At 45.7% G+C, this 19,360-nt stretch overlaps 1 protein-coding gene across 1 annotated transcript in view; it reads right to left on the bottom strand.

Annotated features, from left to right (window-relative positions):
* ANKFY1 (ankyrin repeat and FYVE domain containing 1) overlaps positions 1-4,691 on the bottom strand; it is an 83,410-nt gene extending 78,719 nt beyond the window's left edge. Inside the window, exon 1 of the mRNA XM_015423191.1 lies at positions 4,682-4,691. Within this exon, the coding sequence (XP_015278677.1) occupies positions 4,682-4,691 (10 nt within the window). The remainder of the gene's footprint in view (positions 1-4,681) is intronic.
* Between the last annotated feature and the right edge of the window lie 14,669 nt (positions 4,692-19,360).

Below are 19,360 nucleotides of genomic sequence, written 5' to 3'. Positions count from 1 at the left end.
GAACCTTATGCAGTTCCACAGGGCCTGCAAGACAGAGCTCTTCCGCCAGGCGTTTGAGTAGGAGCTGCCACCGCCACCACTAGCCCTGGCAGAAGTTATAGACAGCATAGCGGGAGACCGCGCTACCGGGATAGCTGGCCACCAAAGTTGGGTGGTTGTTCCCATCTTGGTTGATTAATATAGCACCGTGTTATAGGATGGTTTTACTGTGGTTTTAAATGTGTATTTTATTGTATGTCTTATTGTATTTATATTCCGGCTTTGCCGCCTGTGAACCGCCCTGAGCCTTTGGGAGGGCGGGATAGAAATCAAATAAATAAAATAAATAAAATAAAATAAATTCAGCAGCCTGACTCTGTCATCAAATGCAAAGTGAATCATAAAGTCCCCAAAATGGGGGGGAAACAAACACTAAAAATATTTTCTTTACATTTGTGTGCAAAACTGGAAAATATAGATAGGCACAGCTACAGCCAAATGTAGGTGGTGATAACAGAAAAACTTTGCTACATGAAGCAATGTAACAGCTACTGAGAGAATGAAAAGAACTATCAGACGGGTTGAATCCCTGGCCAATACTAGCAACGTAATCATTAATTCTAATTCAGTTTCCTGTTGGAGTCTCTCTCAAGTTCCTCTGCTGGATAATGCTAGCTTACACAGAACAAACATTGAGTGTTCTGGAAGACTGAAAAGTTGACCCACAGATTTTTTTTTTAAAAAAAAACAAGTGACAGTGGGCTACATGTATTCGCCACAAGCAACAATCCCTCTTGGGAATGGCTTTCAGTCCCAGTGACAAAAGCCCCTACCTCTTCTCCCAGCATCAACAGATCAAGAACTATCCATATATTAAGAGGCTGAGTTAAGGTTTGGGATAATGCTGATGTGTTCAGTTACGTACCAACGCAGGCAAAAGTGCTGTAACCCTGCACAGAACCGATAACATGAACCACTTATTTAAACATTCTTCAAAATACTACCATCAAGTTTCTTCTTCTAATCAGAATCAATTTCTGAAAAATCAGCTAAATTTCCAGCTTTGAATTTTCATTTTTATCACCATAGTCTGCAGAGAATGGGGAAAGAACTGTTTTATAGGTAAGCTTGTTTTTAGATTGTATGTGGGTATTTTCAGTTTCTTTGGCATCCTGCAGTAGCTAAAGGAATCTAAGTAGGATTTAAGTTATATATCTCTATCGTCTAAGATACGCAATCAGTACTGTAGAATGTTCTACATAGTTACTATAAAGTATTTTGAATGCAAAACACTGAGAAACCCTTCCTTAATCATTTGACTTGTTCTGAAAGAACTATTCATAATTACTTATAAAATATATCCCAAGTTTTCCAGTTCTTCAGTCTGAAAAAAACAGAACAATTTTTGAAAACCTTTCACCGCTCCTAGTTTTGTTTGTTTTCCGGACTTCCTCATCACTTAGGAGGGATAATTAATTTCTTTCAACTGTAATCCTGATGTTGCTTTCCCAGATAAGAAGACACAAAGTGGATATGATATATTCTACAGATTTGGAGGAGTCAGTATGGTACAGAAGTATCAGGTTTGCAGTTCAGCTAACCAAGGTTTAATCCTTAGTTAGCCGTGGCTCCAATGGAAGTTTTGGTTACCATACTCACCTTCATCCTAACCTGCTAAAGTAGTTATACAGGACTTTACACACTGAAAGAAATATAGTAACAAGGCAGTATACTGGTTAGAATGTCAGACTAGGAACTGGGAGACGTGCACTGCTGTCCTAAACTGTGGTACACCCTTCTAATCCCATTGATTTCAATAGACTTCAAAGGGTACAACTCTGTTTAGGACTGCACTACTGGGAAATCCCTCCTCTGCCATGAAGCTCAATGGATGACCTGGGCCATCACTTTCTCAATGTATACCTTACAGGACTCTGGTGAGAACAAAATGAGGACAGGAAAAGAATGCACACTTCCCTGATCACCTTGGGGAAAGGGTGTGATAAAAATGAATATTTAAGACAGATACGACATCCCTCGCACCAATTTAGTTGCTAACACAGCACTCAAGTTTTTGATCAGAACACCTTTTAGCTTTTTAACCTTTGCTTAGGAGTGCTTTAACTGTGACCAAATTCCATCACAGAAGACACTTCTGCGGAGAAACTCTTTTAAATACTGTAAGGAGCTTACAGGCAGCTGGTGTTCCAAAAAGTTCAAAAGCTGAAAATTATGCAATAGTCCCGTACATGTCAAAATGTTGTAATTCTGCAGATCTGGCATGACTTTCACACAAGCCAGGGCTTCAGTGTGATTTATGCACATTACCATTTTGACTTCCCCAGAAGGTCCCATCGGAAAAACAGGAAGAACAAAGAAACTATTTAAAAGAGGATTGGCTTTTAAGGTTTCCTTTTCCTCTAAACTCTGAGGTCCTTGTACTTGAGCTGTTTTTGCTTTCAGCGTCCTGAGTGAGCAGATAGCCATAGATAAGCACAGCAAATGTGGGTGGGTAAGTTTTCAAAGTAAACAGGACAGCTGTGAACCATTTAACCACCAAGAATTCATTAATGCCCGGAAACCTGAATTATGGGGGATCTGGTGGTGTACCACCAACTTCTCTGGGCTTTACAGAAAGAGGAAGTTTGTGGGCACCACAGGGTCATACACAGAAGGCAGGCAGTTTCTGTGGAATTACAAGCAGGAACAAAATAAATCTTAGTTTTTAAGGGCACCACAAGACTCCTATTTTTGCTCCTTATGCAGCTATCCATCTGTAATTGCTGAACTCACTAAGATGGAAAAGTAAGCATGAATAGCATCATATCCTCAATTTTTAATGAACTGGAATTTTACAAAATACACAAGAATATAGTAAAATAAAAAGGGAGGGGTAGGAATAAGATAGTCATGTATATGTGGTACTGAGTCTTGGTAGGTTAAACAGTATCATAAGGGAGAAGCAGAACACCAACCTCCTCTCCTTTCTAGATTTTCTCAACACCCTACCTCACAGAAAACCAGCACACAAAACTCAAAACCTGGAAGAAAACCATCCCTACTTGTCTATAAAAGAAAAAAAGGATGGAGAAAACAAACACACTGGTTTTTGTGGAGTTCTGCTTCACGACACATCTCTCAGGCCATGCTCTTAAGACCTCATCCTTGCTATTAGAATGATACACTCAGAAAATTTACACACCACCATACTGAGGGAGCTCACAAAGGAGTAGGATAAAATCATAACATCACAAGTACCATAGCTATTAAAACAAGACACAAGAAAGGCGCCAGAGATGAACATTTGAAACTTCTACCATGACAAGCTAACAAGCCACAGAAGTTCAGCATCATCTATTCAAGCTAACAGCAGCTTCCCAGATTCTCAGGTGAAGGAAGGTCTCCCCCAGCACCTGAGGTCCTTCTACCTAGAGATGCCAGGGGCCTTTCTGCACAAAAAGCAGACGCTAAGTCTTCCCTTGCACCTGAGATCCTTTTACTTGGAGATGCCAAGGACCGTCTGCTGCAAAGCCGGTCCTAGGAGTTCTCTTGCACCTGAGATCCTTTTACCTGGAGATGCCAAGGACCATCTGCATGCAAAGCCAGTCCTAGGTCTTCTCTTGCACCTGAGATCCTTTTACCTGGAGATGCCAAGAACCTTCTGCATGCAAAGCCGGTCCTAGGTCTTCTCTCGCACCTGAGATCCTTTTACCTGGAGATGCCAAGGACCATCTGCATGCAAAGCTGGTTCTAGGTCTTCTCTTGCACCTGAGATCCTTTTACCTGGAGATGCCAAGAACCTTCTGCATGCAAAGCCGGTCCTAGGTCTTCTCTCGCACCTGAGATCCTTTTACCTGGAGATGCCAAGGACCATCTGCATGCAAAGCTGATCCTAGGTCTTCTCTCGCACCTGAGATCTTTTTACCTGGAGATGCCAAGGACCGTCTGCATGCAAAGCAGGTCCTAGGAGTTCTCTTGCACCTGAGATCCTTTTACCTGGAGATGCCAAGGACTGTCTGCATGCAAAGCCGGTCCTAGGAGTTCTCTTGCACCTGAAATCCTTTTACCTGGAGATGCCAAGGACCGTCTGCATGCAAAGCCGGTCCTAGGTCTCCTCTCGCACCTGAGATCCTTTTACCTAGAAACACTAAGGACCCTCTGCGTGCAAAGCCGGTCCTAGGTCTTCTCTTGCACCTGCGAGCCTTTCCCCTGGAGATGCCAAGGACCGTCTGCATGCAAAGCAAGTGCTCGGCCGGCCGCCTCCCCAATATAGAGAGGGGGCATCGATTGTCTAAAAGGCACCCCACCCCACCCTCTTCGTGGGCAGCTACACGCTCGCTCTTCAACCTCATGGAGAGGAAGCAAACCCCATCCCTGCCGCGACTCACACCCCCTCCAAGGGGGAGAGCCGCCGACTCCTCAGGTTGCCGTTATCACCGCCCCCCCCCCCCGGCCTGAGGTAACCCCCCACCCACACACGCAGCCGCCCCGAGAAAAACGGGAAGTGGACAGGCACACCCACCCATCCTCCCCATTTTTTTCTTGCATACTCTTCTCTCGCCGCGCCCCCGTACTATCTCCAGGAGAGGTCCCGCCAAGCCCGCCCGAGCATGCCAAGGAGCCGGACGGGGACGAGCCCCCCCCCCTCCTCCTTGCCACTACTACCACCGACGCCCCCCTGAGCCGCTTCGCCGCCCCTTACCTTCCGCCATGTTGGCCCGGGCCTCCGGCTTGGACCTCTCGCGAGATTTGAAGCAAGCGGAGACGAAAAGAGGGGAGGAGGAACCAGAGCGGGCAAGAAAGGGTTTTTTAAAAAAAACCACGCTCGACTGCGCACGCTCAGGGACGCCAGCGGTACTTTTTTTTTTTCCCGAGCCACGCCCTCTCCACGTTCCCTTTTACGCTCAAAGGAACATATTTAGACTCCAGAGGCACCTTTGATTACCTTTGGTTACCAACAAAGGTGTATTCAAGGTATGAGCTTTCCTGGGCATGCACACTTGGTCAGATGCATGCAAACGAAAGCTCATACCTTTGAATAAAGCTTTGTTGGTCTTAAAGGTGCCACTGAGTTCTAAATTTGTTCTTCTGCTTCAAACCCAACAGGGCTGACCACCTGGAACTCTCAAGAGAGTCAGTAAGAGAAAAGGGGAGGGAGAGAAGGCGGCCACCTTTCGTAATTAAAAACAAAATAGTGGCGCCAACTCAGGGAGAGGTTGCCAGGTTCCCCTTGGCCACTGGCACGGATTGCCAGATCCAGGTTGGAAAACTGGAGATTTGGGGATGGAGCCTGGAGTGGACAGGGACCACAGTGGGGTACAATACCACGGAGTCCACTTCCCAAAGCATCCATTTTCTCCAGGGGAACTGATCCCTGTAGACTGGAGGATCATCTGTAATTACAGGGGATCCCCAGGTCCACCTAGAGCAGTGGTGGCGAACCTATGGCACGGGTGCCAGAGGCGGCACTCAGAGCCCTCTCTGTGGGCACGCGTGCCATCGCCCCAGCCAGGCCCAGACCTTCATTAAAGTGTCGAATTCTCTGCCAAATAATTTTAAGTAAATTAAAGCATTTGGGATTGCTTTCCTTACTTTGTTTGGATCATTTAAAGTTAATGTATGAATTGTTTTTTCTAAAGTAAAACCTCAGTATTCAGGTTAAATTGCCGTGTTGGCCCTTTGCGATAAATAAGTGGGTTTTGGGTCACAGTTTGGGCACTTGGTCTCTAAAGGTTCGCCATCACTGACCTAGAGGCTGGCATCCCTAGGCAGAGTCCCTCTGTGCAGGTCCAGAATTTTTCTTTTCTTTACTGAGTCTTCTTATTTAAGGGGACCTTAGTCCCTGAATAAGCATGTACAGATAGATCATGATGGGTAGCTGCGTTAGTCTGTCTATAGCAATAGAAAAGAGCAAGAGTCCAGTAGCACCTTAAAGGCTAACAAAATATGTGGCAGGGGAGGAGCTTTTGTGAGTCACTGCTCACTTCTTCAGAAGTGATATAAAGCATATACAGAGAAACAGCCCCCTAGCTAAGGAGATTTTTTGGGGGGCGGGGGGCCACCAGCCAATGAAATCAGTTAATTCAATTAACTTTGGTGGAACAGGTTGCAACTGAGGGGGGAGGCGAGCACCGCCACCAACAGCAGGGACAGCCCTCACACCACAGATGAACCCTCGGGTCTTGTGGGCGTGCCAGGGCGCTCTCCCTCTGCCTCCCTGGGTGACTGGCCACTAGCGAGCGCCCTGCCAAGCTTCCCCATCTCCCTCCCTCTCGGGGTGCACTGACATGGAAATACAGGAGGTGGCTCCCCAGACAGCCGCCTCCCCCGGGACACCTCGCCCCCACCGGGCCCGCTGCTGCTGACACCGCCAGCACTTTTACCTCCCCGTTGAGAAAATGTGGAGGGAATGTTAGATGCAGAATCGCCCTAGGTCATATTTTCAAGCAACGTCCCCTATAGTCAGGCCGCACCGCGTGTGTTTGAGGCGGGCTTGTTGGGAGGGGGGCGTCCGCACCTTCCTAAACCAGGAGAGGGGCAGCCGGTCGCGCCTATCGCTCTGCTGCTTTTTAAATCGCCATGTCCCAAAGCGCATGCGTCGCTTAAGGTTCCGGGAGGAGTGAAGCTGATCTGCTGTGCAGCTGATCTGATCCGGACCTCATGAAGCCGGGAGGAAAGCAGCCAGAAGGGAAAAGCGGCCCAGCCTGGGAGGGAGGTGGCCCAGAAGAAACACGAGGGGGCCGGGCCCCGCGGGCCCCATGTTAGCTACGGGCCTGCAAAGAAAGCCTTTTCCTAAATGGCAGAAAGTGGGTTTAGGTTTAAAGGGAAATAAGGGTAAGTGGCCACTGGATATGTATGTATTTAAAACAAGAAGATAGATCTTGATAGCTAAGCAGGGTCGGCCCTGGTTAGTATTTACAGGGGAGACCTCCAAGGAATTCCAGGGTTGCTATACAGAGCCAGGCAATTAGCAAGCCATCTCTGAATGTCTCTTGCCTTGAAAATCCCGCTGGGTTCTATGTGTTGGCTGTGACTTGAAAGCACTTTACTCACACAAATAAATACAATTATACACATGCACACAAATAAACACAATACCTACTGACTGCAATTTCTTGAGAAGAATAAGGTGGGGGGTTTTAAGAAACACAAGGGTGGAATGCCTCCAAACATACACAGGGTGCATTTCCTTGTGTGGTACAAAGGCTTTTTAAAAAGAGTCCTAAAAGCATAGTGCCTCTGAATTACCTATTTATACTAATCTTCTCTGTATTGTTCCAATTTTAGTACATGTGCTGCTGAAACAAGCACTGGATTATCTATTTATGATGACTTCAGATTCCCACCAACACCACATACATGTGTATGGAATATACATATGATATACAGAGAACCTCTGTGATATAGTGGTTATCAGGGGTCATTTCCTGCAGGAGCGCACAGGAGCAGAGCTCCGGCAGTAAAGAGCCCAGGGGGCGGGCACATGCAAGAAGCCCCACCCCCTGCGCCCAGCAGCCCTCAGTCAGAGCAAGAAGCAGCCAGGTAATCTGCAGAGCCCCCCCCCCGCCCCCCCGGTCCAAAACAGTCCAGTGGCACCTTTAAGACCAAGTTTTATTCAGGTACAAGCTCTCCCTCCTCTGTGAGGACAGTTCTGCATGTCCCCCCCCCCCATAGCTAGCAATCCAAACAGTCCAGTGGAGCCTGAGCAGTGGGTGTTGCCTTCTGACACACTTCTGGTGATGTCAGGGGGTGTGACATATGCAAGTAAGTTATGCTAATGAGTTATGCTAATGAGCTCCTGCACTTCTTTTTCTATGACATGACCCCTCTCTGATGCACCAGGGAGCTGATTTTTGGACCAGTCACACACACTCTCTTTCAGGGTGGTTGTGAAGCTCAAAGTACACCATCCTGAGATCCTTGGCGAACAGGCAATATAAAAATTATGCTAGATTAATAATAATAATGGATATGCACCATCCGTTTTCTGTATCTTCACCAGAAAAGCTGATTAAACATTTGCCGCAACAAGCAACCCTTTTACTCCTTCTTCGTCTCATGTGCAGGAAATGCACATACCCCCATTCCACTCAACTCTGGTACTGAGGGTTATCAGGGAAGCCTAATTTTCCATGTTTGAATCTGAGAACCGGTATACTGTAGATTTTAGTGTTTGGCTATATGTTAAACCAATTAGTTGTTCCATATCTGGTTCTGTCGCTTCTTAACCCTTATACAGGTTTCTCAGGAGACATCTGAGGTGGTCTGGAATTCCCATCTCTTTAAGGACTTGCCATAGTTTGTTGTGATCCACACAATCAAAGGCTTTAGCGTAGTCAGTGAAGCAGAAGTAGATGTTTTTCCAGTACTCCCTTGCTTTCTCCACAATCCAGCGAATGTTGGCAATTTGATCTCTAGTTCCTCCACCTCTTTGAAACCCAGCTTGTACTTCTGGCAGTTCTCTATCCACGTACTGCTGAAACCTAGCTTGTAGGATCTTGAGCATGACCTTGCTAGTGTGTGAAATGAGTGCAATTGTGCGATAGTTTGAACATTCCTTGGCATTGCCCTTCTTTGGGATTGGAATGTAAACTGACCTTTTCCAATCCTGTGGCCATTGTTGCGTTTTCCAAATTTGCTGGAATATTGAGTACAGCACTTTAACAGCATCATCTTTTAAGGCTTTGAATAGCTCAGCTGGGATACCATCACCTCCGCTAGCTTTGTTGTTAGTAATGCTTTCTAAGGCCCATTTGACTTTGCACTCCAGGATGTCTGGCTCGAGGTCAGTGATCACACCACCGTGGTTTTCAAGGACATTGAGGTCATAAGAACATAAGAGAAGCCAATGTTGGATCAGGCCAATGACCCATCCAGTCCAACACTCAGTCACACAGTGGCCAAAAATCCTTCTTGTATAGTTCTTCTGTGTATTCTTGCCATCTCTTTCTAATCTCTTCTGCTAATGTTAGGTCCCTACCATTTTTGTCCTTTATCATGGCCAGGTTTGCATGGAACATTCCCTTGGTTTCTCCAGTTTTCTTTAAGAGATCCCATTATAGTTTTCCTGTATTACTTTGCATTGTTCATTCAGGAAGGCCTCCTTATCTCTCTTTGCCATTCTCTGGAAATCTGCATTCAGTTGGGTAAATCTTTCCTTTTCACCTTTGCCTTTCGCTTTCCTCAGCTATTTATAAAACCTCATCAGAACAGAACTTTGCTTTCTTGCATTTCTGTTTCTTTGGGATGGTGCTGATTGCTGCCTCCTGTACAATGTCATGAACCTCTGTCCATAGTACTTCAGGCACTCTGTCTATCAAATCTAGGCCCTTAAACCTATTCTTCACCTCCAGTGTATATTCATAAGGGATGTGATCTAGATCAGACCTGAATGGCCTAGTGGTTTTCCCAACTTTCTTCAGAATTTTGCAATGAGTAGCTCATGATATGAGAGACATCACCCTGCCAACAAAAGTCGGTATGGTCGAAGCAATGATATTCCCAGTAGTAATGTATGGCTGCGCGAGTTGGACCACAAGGAAGGCCGAGCCCCTAAGAACAGATGCTTTCGAACCATAGTGCCGGAGAAGACTCTTGAGAGTCCCTTGGACTGCAAGGAGATCAAAACAGTCAATCCTAAAAGAAATCAACCCTGACTCTTCCCTGGAAGGCCAGATACTGAAGATGAAACTCAAATATTTTGGCCACCAAATGAGAAGGGAGCACTCGCTGGAGAAGACCCTGATGCTGGGAAAGATTGAAGATCAAAGAAGAAGGGGACAGCAAAGGATGAGATGGATAGACAGTGTTATTGATGCAACAAACATGGAATTAAGCAAACTTCGGAGGACGGCAGAAGACAGGAGGGCCTGGTGTGATGTAGTCCATGGGGTCGCAAAGAGTTGGACTCGACTGTGTGACTGAACAACAACAAAAAGGATCTATGTATGGATCAGAGAGTTAATATCTCAACTCAGCCGTAGCTGACTTTAGGCATTAAGCTACCCCCTCCTAATGACATTCAGCAAGGACATTATAATACCAGAGAGTAGCCCTGTTAGTCCACTGTAACAAAATAGACAGTATAACAGCTTACTGATGTCAGTTAATTTACTTAAACTTCAGACTGATTCTTCCTTGAGGCATTCAGATGGGTAGCCATGTTGTCTGAAGCAGCAGAACTTTTTGTACTGTGCATCTTTGTGGATGCTGAAGATGTTTGTATCCAATAATATCCTAAATATCCTTGCTATGAAGTAATAGCAACTGGACTGGGATGAACAAGGACTTCTATGAAAACCTCCATGCTTTTGTTTATATAGTTTATTGTAATGTTAAATTCAATAGCTGTTTGTACGTTTGGCTTAAGACCTCTGGTCAATGGAGCTAATAAATGAAAGGAAAGGTAATGTTAAATTGCATCTGTTGCATGCCTCTTTTATGTTGGTGTTTAAGTATGTTATTCATAAATACATGTAGTTGCAGTAGAACTAATAACAATAACAACTTTATGACTGTAATTGTAGAGATCAAGACCCCAAGAGGAATAGCAATGAGTTCAAGAAAGTTAAAAAAAAGGTAAAGGTTCCCTTGCTCAAAAGCCAGTCGAATCCAACTCTAGGGTTGCGGTGCTCATCTCCGTTTCAAAGCCAAAGAGCCAGCGCTGTCCGAAGACGTTTCCGTGGTCATGTGGCCGGCATGACTAAACACCGAGGCGCACGGAACGCTGTTACCTTCCCACCGAAGTGGTACCTATTTATCTACTTGCAATGTCTTGCTTTCGAACTGCTAGGTTGGCAGGAGCTGGAACTAGAGATGGGAGCTCACTCCATCATGCGGCACCCGGGTCTCGAACTGCTGAACTACTGACCTTCCACAGCCTGCAGTTCAGCATCTTAACCACTTGAGCCACCGCAAGTACTTAAGTGGATATCAAAAACGCAAACTCAAGGAGAAATGATCTGATGACATTTACAGATGTCAAAAATTATCAAACTATTTCACAATGTAAAGTCAAACTTTGTCAACACCTACAGCTGAAACAAGCCAAGCAAGCGCCAGTGATGGTGCACAAACCGTAGGAGCTCTTTCTAGCAATCATCAACCCACTGTTGACACTGTAGATACAGATGACAGTCACCATGGTCAACATAAAAGTACCATGGAACAAGAAGAGACAGGGCAGAAACAGGAAGCAAATCCAGTGATTTCAAAGACTACAGTGACCATGCAAACTGTCCCATAACAGTTGATACAGAATTGTTTAATGCAAGACATCAGGTTTTTTTCAAAATAAAAAACAAGTGATGTATATACCACATCTAGCAAGGTTTAAAAGGAGCAAAACAGAAGTTTCTCAAACAAATACTTTGAAAAAATATTGGAAAATGATCAGACTGTGATGAGATCCTGGTTAGTTTACTCAAAGAGCAAAAGCTGTATATACTGTTTTGCTTGCAACCTCGTTTCTAAATGCAAAACATTACTTACAACATGTTATGTACGTGGACCACCAAAGGGGTCCGCGGACAGGCCAGAGCTTGGATCCGAGAACAAAGGAAACTTCGGATCCTAGATCCCCCAGCCCCAACCAATAGCCACCTTGGCGGGACATTCAAACCCTCCAATGGGAGTGGGAGGGTTGCTGGTGGATATGTATATAGTTGGCCCGTTGGCCGTCAGAGTTAGTCTTTGTCTATGTGAAGTACAATAAACGTGTGCTACAGCATGTCGTTGTCCGAGTCCTCCATGCGGCGAACCCAGTACTTTTCACAACAGGATGAATGTACTCAGAACTCTGACTGGATGAATGTACTCAGAACTCTGGAGAATCATGACGACAGCATGGAACATAAGAGGGCAATGTTGTGTTGGATAACAAGGATGTCAAATAAAAACACTGTGGATCAGCAACTCAAGGAACAAATGAGAAAAAACATACAGTACTGTTTTGAAGTACTGAAAAGAGTTGTAACTGCTATAAATCTTTCAAGTGAAAAAGGTTTAGCATTTAGAGGTCACGAGGAGAAGTGGGGCTCACCAAATAATGGAAACTTCATGGGGGCCATTGAACTTATTGCAGAGTTTGACTCATTTTTACATGAACATCTTGAGAAATGTAAAAATGAAAAAGTAAATATTGGCCCCGGTCACACGGACCGGATATTACGGGGGGGAGGCGTAGCTGTTTGCCCCGGAGCGAACTACCGCGCAGCAGCCGAATCACACCTCCCACCGATGTCCCATGGTTCGGGGGGAGGTGCCTATCATACCTCGCTCCTGCGGCACGGCAAAGATGCGGCGCAGTGGGGGTTGTGCTTTTTTTCTAATTGAAGTGTGCGCATGCGCCGTTGGGTGCCTGTGCGCATCCCATGGAGACTTGGGGGGGGAAAACCTTAGCGACGGGACATGGGCAGGCGCCGGATGCCACAAGTTACCACCGGAAACGTGATCAGATGCCCGCCCTTGCCCCGAGGTTTCCGGAAACTAGTACCTCGGAGGTACTAGTTTTTTACGGCGCATTTTTGGAGGGAAGCCTCGGGTTCGCCATGGGAGCTTCCCAGATGTTGCGGTATGATCGCAGCCAGAAAATTCGCCTATCTTCCGTCTTTGTAGCGTGGCTAATATTCCGTGTGACCGCAGCCATTACTCACCTATCCAAAACCATATATAAAGAAATGATAGAAATCATGGGGAAACAGGTGCTAGATGAAATTGTGACTCAAATCAACCTTGTTCAACAAAATACAAGTTCTGGGCAAACATAAGCTGTCAGTTGAAAATATCCGTGGTCAGTCCTACAATAATGCATCTAACATGAAGGGCTCACAGAAAGGGCTGCAAACACTCTTTAAAAACATTAACAGGTATGCCGACTATGTACCATGTGCAGCCCATTCACTCAGCCTTGTTGGAGTAAAGGCAGTGTCTACTGTGCCTGAAGTTGTTGACTATTTTGGCTTTTTACAGGAGCTGTATGTTTTCTTTTATGGGTCTCCATGAAAATGGGGAATTTTAAACACACATGGCAATCTAGATTTTTCCCTAAAGAGCTTAAGGGTAACTAGATGGTCTGCACAATATGAAGCAGTCCGGGCAATTACAAATGGATATGCAGGTATTTTACAAACTCTCAAGCATATTTTTGAAGGCTGAGATGAGAAGCCTGAATGTAAACGAGATGCAAAGAATTTATACCACAAGCTGGTAAAGTTGGAATATGCTATTTTCACAGTTGTTTGGGAAGAAATTCTTGAGCGTTTCAACAAAACAAGCAAGAAACTCCAAACTCCTAGTTTTGATGCATTTGAAGGTTATCTTCTGCTGTTCTCTTTACTTTCATTTGGTAAAGAACTCCAAGAAAATTCAGCTGACCGGATTATACACTATGAATCAGAAGCAAAAGGTTTGTGTGAAGATATTATCTCAAGTTATTCTGATGCTTCCTAATGCACGATTACAAGGAAATTTTCAGATGAAACAAGTGGAAGAGCTTCTTTGAAAGGAGCTGAAAAATGTAGGATAGAAGTTCTAAATCAACTCTATGACTGCTTGGTAATCCAGTTAGGCAAGAGGATTGACCCATACGAGCAGATTGCGTAAAGGTTCAAGTTCCTCTTAGAACTGGTGAACAATTCTGAAATTGATGAGGACAATATTAAACTTAGAATATTGCATTACAAAGATGTTATTGACCATAAATTAGTAACCAAGTGTTACCAGTTCAAAGAATATTTACACCTGAGGAAATCCCAGAACACAGAAGAAAACACGCCATCTAAAATGCAATGCATGGAAGTTCTTCATCTTATTTATGAGCAACGCCTGATTGAAGTGTTCCCTAATATCACTACTGTGCTTAAGCTGTACTTGACAATGCCTATCACAAGCTGTGAAGCAGAAAGAAATTTCTCAGAGCTTTCCTTTATAAAGAACAAATCTTGATCTACCATGACTTGAAGAGCGCTTAAATTCTTTATGCATATTGTCTGTAGAAAATTACATTGCAAGGAAGCTCTCATCTGACAGAACCGTATGTGAATATGTTCCTAGGACAAAACAGAAAAAAAGAGTGTTTTGTAAAATGTGCTTCATGTAGTATGTATTCTCACAGGTGCATAAAATAAAATATATTAACTGCGGTCTTTGCTATGTTTTATTTCATCATCCTGTGATGCATCATGCATGTATCAGTTTCCTTGATTTTCATCCCCCATAACCTGAAAACGATAAGGCATAGCCTAGAAATTTTTTATTCACACAAGCAGAGGTCATTTCGTAGAAAAAGGGGTGCAGGAGCTCATTAGTATAACTTATTAGCATAACTTATTTGCATATGCCACACCCCCTGACATCACCGGAAGTGTATCAGAAGGCAACACCCACCGCTCAGGCTCCACTGGACTCTTTTGGATTGCTAGGTATTGGGGGTGGGGTGGGGGAACGTGCAGATCTCTCCTCGCAGAGGAGGGAGAGCTGGTACCTGAATAAAACCTGGTCTTAAAGGTGCCACTGGACTGTTTTGGACTGGGGGCCAGGAGGGGGGGGCTCTGCAGCTTACCTGGCTGCTTCTTGCTCTGAGTGAGGGCTGCTGGGAGCAGGGGGTGGGGCTTGTTGCATGTGCCCGCCCCTTGGGCTCTTTACTGCCAGAGCTCCGCTCCTGTGTGCTCCTGCAGGAAATGACCCCTGCACACAAGTGACTTTGACATGTAAGATAAATCAGTACAGCAGGTTTAATCAAAATCTGAGATGTAGTGGTTAATTAAAAAAAAATGTGGTGATCTACTGTGGAATAACCCCATTGAAGAAGATAACAGCAGCTAGCCAGACCTCCTTGCTGCTGGGAAGGGGCTCACTGTACGGCCCATTTTCAAGGGCTCCACTCCAACACCCTGTTCTCTGCCATTTGAGCCTTATCCTTGCAAGGGCAGCAAGGCCCTTTGGACCTTGCTAGATGTTGCCCTATTGTTGCTGGTTGCAAGGGGGGCCCCAATAACAGTTCAAGCTTCAGGGTCCCAAAAATGTAGATCTGCCCCTGGTTGGTCTTAAAGGTGCCACTGGACTCAGACTTTGTTCTTCCTTGATACATTATTGTTTATCCTACAATTCCAGTTTATCTGCACTGCATGAGATAATCTGGAACCTCCGACCTCTCTCACAATCCAGTGTGTAGCAACCAAATCCATTCCAGTCCCTTACACAGAGAAGATTCATAGTGGGATAGGGATTGACACCAAGCCTGTCTTCTTCTCTACAAACACGTGGAATATGATTTCCTCTTCACAGCATCTGAACAAGTGAGCTCTGACTCCGGAGAGCGCACACTGGAATAAAGGTTGTTAGTCGTTCAGGTATCACTGGACTTCCAATTAAAATCATGACTCCCCTTACAGTATGATTAGAACGACTGATATTTAGCGTTTCTGCAGCACTTTCAGCGATCAAAGTACTTCACACACATTCTCTCACTGCAATTCTTAAAAGCAATACTGTAATTTTTAATTAATTTATTTATTTTGCCTTCAAGTCACAGCTGACTTATGGCGACCCCATAGGGTTTTCAAGGCAAGAGACTTCACAGGTGGTTTGCCATTGCCTGCCTCCGTGTCACGACTAATGCTCCCTCTAAGCTGGGGAGTCTTGTGAGCAAAAATTCTACTTTGTGAGCTCCTGGCATTAAAGTTGTGGGTGAGTGATTTGGTGACTGCATAAATTAGTTTGCTCTGGAGCCCTCCTTCCTGAGCGAAGACAAAACTGTGTGAGCTGGAGGCTAAAGAACTATGAGCTAGCTCACACTAACTCAGCTTAGAGGGAACACTGGTCATGACCCTAGTATCCCTCCATCCGAATATTAATCAGGGCAGAGATCTGATGCTATCAGGACACCTCGGGCTATCCAGATCAGGGCTGTCCTGTCACACCAGTGGTATTACCCCTTTTTGCAGACGAAAGGTCAGAGACATAATTTTTTTTGCTACTTACTGAGTTGGTAGCAGATAAGAGTTCAGAACATGGGCCATGGCCTGCCTCCCACCTCACAAACTCATTCTCTTACTATTTATTTACTGCTTTCCTCCCAAAGTCACTTAGAACATCATTTTATCCTCACAAACACACCACTGTGTGAAGTAGGTTAGGCCAAGGGAGAGTGCCTGGACCAAGGACACCCTGCAGGCTTCCAAGGCAGAGTGGGTGTTTGCAGGGGTCATTTCGTAGAAAAAGAGGTGCAGGAGCTCATTAGCATAACTAATTAGCATAACTTATTTGCATATGCCACACCCCCTTACATCACCGGAAGTGTGTCAGAAGGCAACACCCACCGCTCAGGCTCCACTGGACTGTTTTGGGTTGCTAGCTATTGGGGGGACGGGGGACGTGCAGATCTGTCCTGGCAGAGGAGGGAGAGCTTGTACCTGAATAAAACTTGGTCTTAGAGGTGCCACTGGACTGTTTTGGATTGCTAGCTATAAGGGGGGGGGCTCTGCAACTTAACTGGCTGCTTCTTGCTCTGACAGGGGCTGCTGGGGCTGCTGGGAGCAGGGGGTGGGGCTTGTTGCATATGCCCACCCCCTGGGCTCTTTACTGCCGGAGCTCTGCTCCTGTGTGCTCCTGCAGGAAATGACCTCTGGGTGTTTGGATTCGGGCCTCCCTGACCCTAGTCTGACATTCTAACCACCATCTCTCACTGGGTTTTGAGATCCCTTGACTTCAAAGGGCATAACTCTATAGAAGAAGGAGGAGAAGATTGGATTTATACCCTGCCCTTCACTACCCAAAGGAGTCTCAGAACAGTTTACAATCTCCTTTCCCTTCCCCTCCCCACACCAGACACTCTGTGAGGTATAGGGTTGCCAACTCGACTTACCCCTCGGAGCGGAGGAGCCTTGCTGGCGTCCGGGAGGTCTTCAGGGACGCGCGCACGCCAGCAGCACGTCACCGGAAGTGACGTACGACGTTGCTGGCTGCTTCAGGGGCGGGATTCCCCTTGGGACCCAATTCCGCCGCGGCGGAAATTGGGCCGCCGAAGCGGGGGATTCCCCGCCCCCGGGCTCATTTGGCAACCCTAGTGAGGTAGGCGGGGCTGAGAGAGCTCTTTTGAGAACTGCTTGTAAGAGAACAACTCTGAAAAAACTTGTAACTGACCCAAGGTCACCCAGCTGGTTACATGTGGGGGACCGGGGAATCAAACCCGGTTGTCCCAGATTAGAGTCCACCCTCCTAATCACTACACCAAGGAGGATTGTACTGTCAATTCCCGGGTTACACCAAAATTCTCTGGATTATCAATTACATAGGGGCAAGGGGCTTTTCACACTGGAACGCTAAGCATTCAAATCAGTGTTCTCTTCAGACCATAAAAGAACTGCAATGATTAAAAACATTTTCTGAGTATACGTAGTGTGTTTTTGTTGATCCTGAATAAGCAGGCGGCTGTACACATAAAGCAAGTTAAGAAAGGTAACATTCCTGTGTCAAGGAAGGTGCAGGCCCCAAACCCTTTCTTTTTATAATTTAACCATAGATAGGGGACAAAGGAAGAGAAGGAGGCAACAAACCATAGTTTGATGCTCTGTCTAAACTGGCAAATTATGGCTTGCTGTTACATCTAAACCATCTCACAGAGACCACATCCAAGTACGGGATTTCAAAGGATCTTTGCTTCTTTTTAAAACAGGTAAACCAATGAAAGCTTGGATTAATCCCCTTCTTCATCTGACCTTTATTTGGTATTATCTAATAAGGTCTATTTTTCAAAATTATTTTGTAGTGATGATGGCCACTAGCAGAGTTTTTAAAGGGGACTGGACTGATCCAGGGATGAAAGATCCATCAGTGGCTACTAGCCATGGAGAATAAAGGGAAACTTCCCATCCAAACCTCTGAAGGCCTTTGCTTCAAGGCAACATCAGGGGGAAGCCCTGTTTCCTCTCTAGGGCAGCCGGTTAACTACTGAGCGAAACAAAATGTTCGACTAGGGAGAGCATTGGTGGAGCCAGCAGGGCTCTTGTTACATTCTTAAATTGCATGAAACTTTTTCAGGCCCACCTAGATATTCTGTGTTACTCTAAAATGCATATGATGGAGAACAGCCAAAAATACAACACACTCCCAAGGCTCTTCCAGGTTGCCATTTGCAAAGTATGCTGCTTGTACAGAATGCAGATGCCTGCCTTTTCGGGTCACATCACTGGAACACGGCAGTGGCTTTCTAAGATCGTTTGGGCATCATTCAATATGCTGATTTTGATCTATAAACTGTAAGAGTCCTGAGACAGGCATTCACTGCAGGTCCTCCCACAGCATAAACTGGTCTTGGCCCCCAAATCAAACTGTGGAAATGTTGAAAACATTCATTTGCTTGCTAGGCATTACTGGGCTGACAGACGTAGCTTGGGGGGGGGGGGAGAAATCAGAGGGAAAGGGGATTTTAATCCTCAGCAGACCCAGAGATTGTTGTCAGGTCATTTTAAAGCTACTGTGGCCTGCCCTGCATATTGGGAAATAGACCAAATGGCAGACTGTTCAGGCATAGGGAAAAGTCCAGTATCATAACGCTGTTGTATAAATCTACGGCATAGCTGCAGTTGGCAGAGTGTGTCCCATCTCAAATTTTAAAAAAAGATATTGTTGACCTAGAAAATATGCCAGAAAAGGTAACTAAAATGACTGATCATCTTTATAAGGTGGAAGAGCCAGGGGCTATTTTAAAGGGAAGAAAGACAACAAAGGAAAAACACTGAAGAAAATTTTTAAAAGCTTATCGTGGAGAAAATCCTCTTTCCTTTAACACTGAAATTCAGGGTCTCCTAATGAGGCTCACAGCTAATTGAAAGTAGCCCTTCCTGCCGCTCTAACTTACAGAATTCACTGCTATAAGATACAGTGATAGGCTTTAGGTAAAAGCCAGTGTGGTGTGGTGGTTAAGAGCGGCAGCCTCTAATCTAGGCCCCAGTCACACACAAAAGGAGAAGGCCGGGGGGGGGGGGGGGGGAGTGAGACTTTTTGCTCCGGAGCAAAATGAAGCGCATTATCGCGATCAGACGTTTCCCCCGATGCTCCATGCACATGCCCCCAGATGTGCTCACACGTTGACAGTGAAGTGTGGCAAGGGGGGGGGGAGAGAAGTGGCATGGCGCGATCACACACATGGCGATCACAAGCTGCCGCTTCCCGACCTCACGGGCATTTTTTTTTCCAGCCGGAGGTCCCGCCTGTGCATGACCACGGAAGTGAATCCATAGAACAGTGGGCATGCGCAGCTCCACGTTTGTGTGCATACCACGGAGGCTTAAACAAAACATCCGGTGAGAGACGGGATGCAGACGGGTGCCGGATACTACGGGATACCAGCGCTTCCACGATCCAACGCCCGCCCGCGCCA

The sequence above is a fragment of the Gekko japonicus genome, unplaced genomic scaffold (genome assembly GCF_001447785.1).
Source record: "Gekko japonicus isolate JY-2015 unplaced genomic scaffold, Gekko_japonicus_V1.1 scaffold791, whole genome shotgun sequence".
Taxonomy (NCBI): Eukaryota; Metazoa; Chordata; class Lepidosauria; order Squamata; family Gekkonidae; genus Gekko; species Gekko japonicus.
Note: the sequence above shows the minus strand (reverse complement) of the source record. Positions and strands in the feature narration are given on the sequence as shown.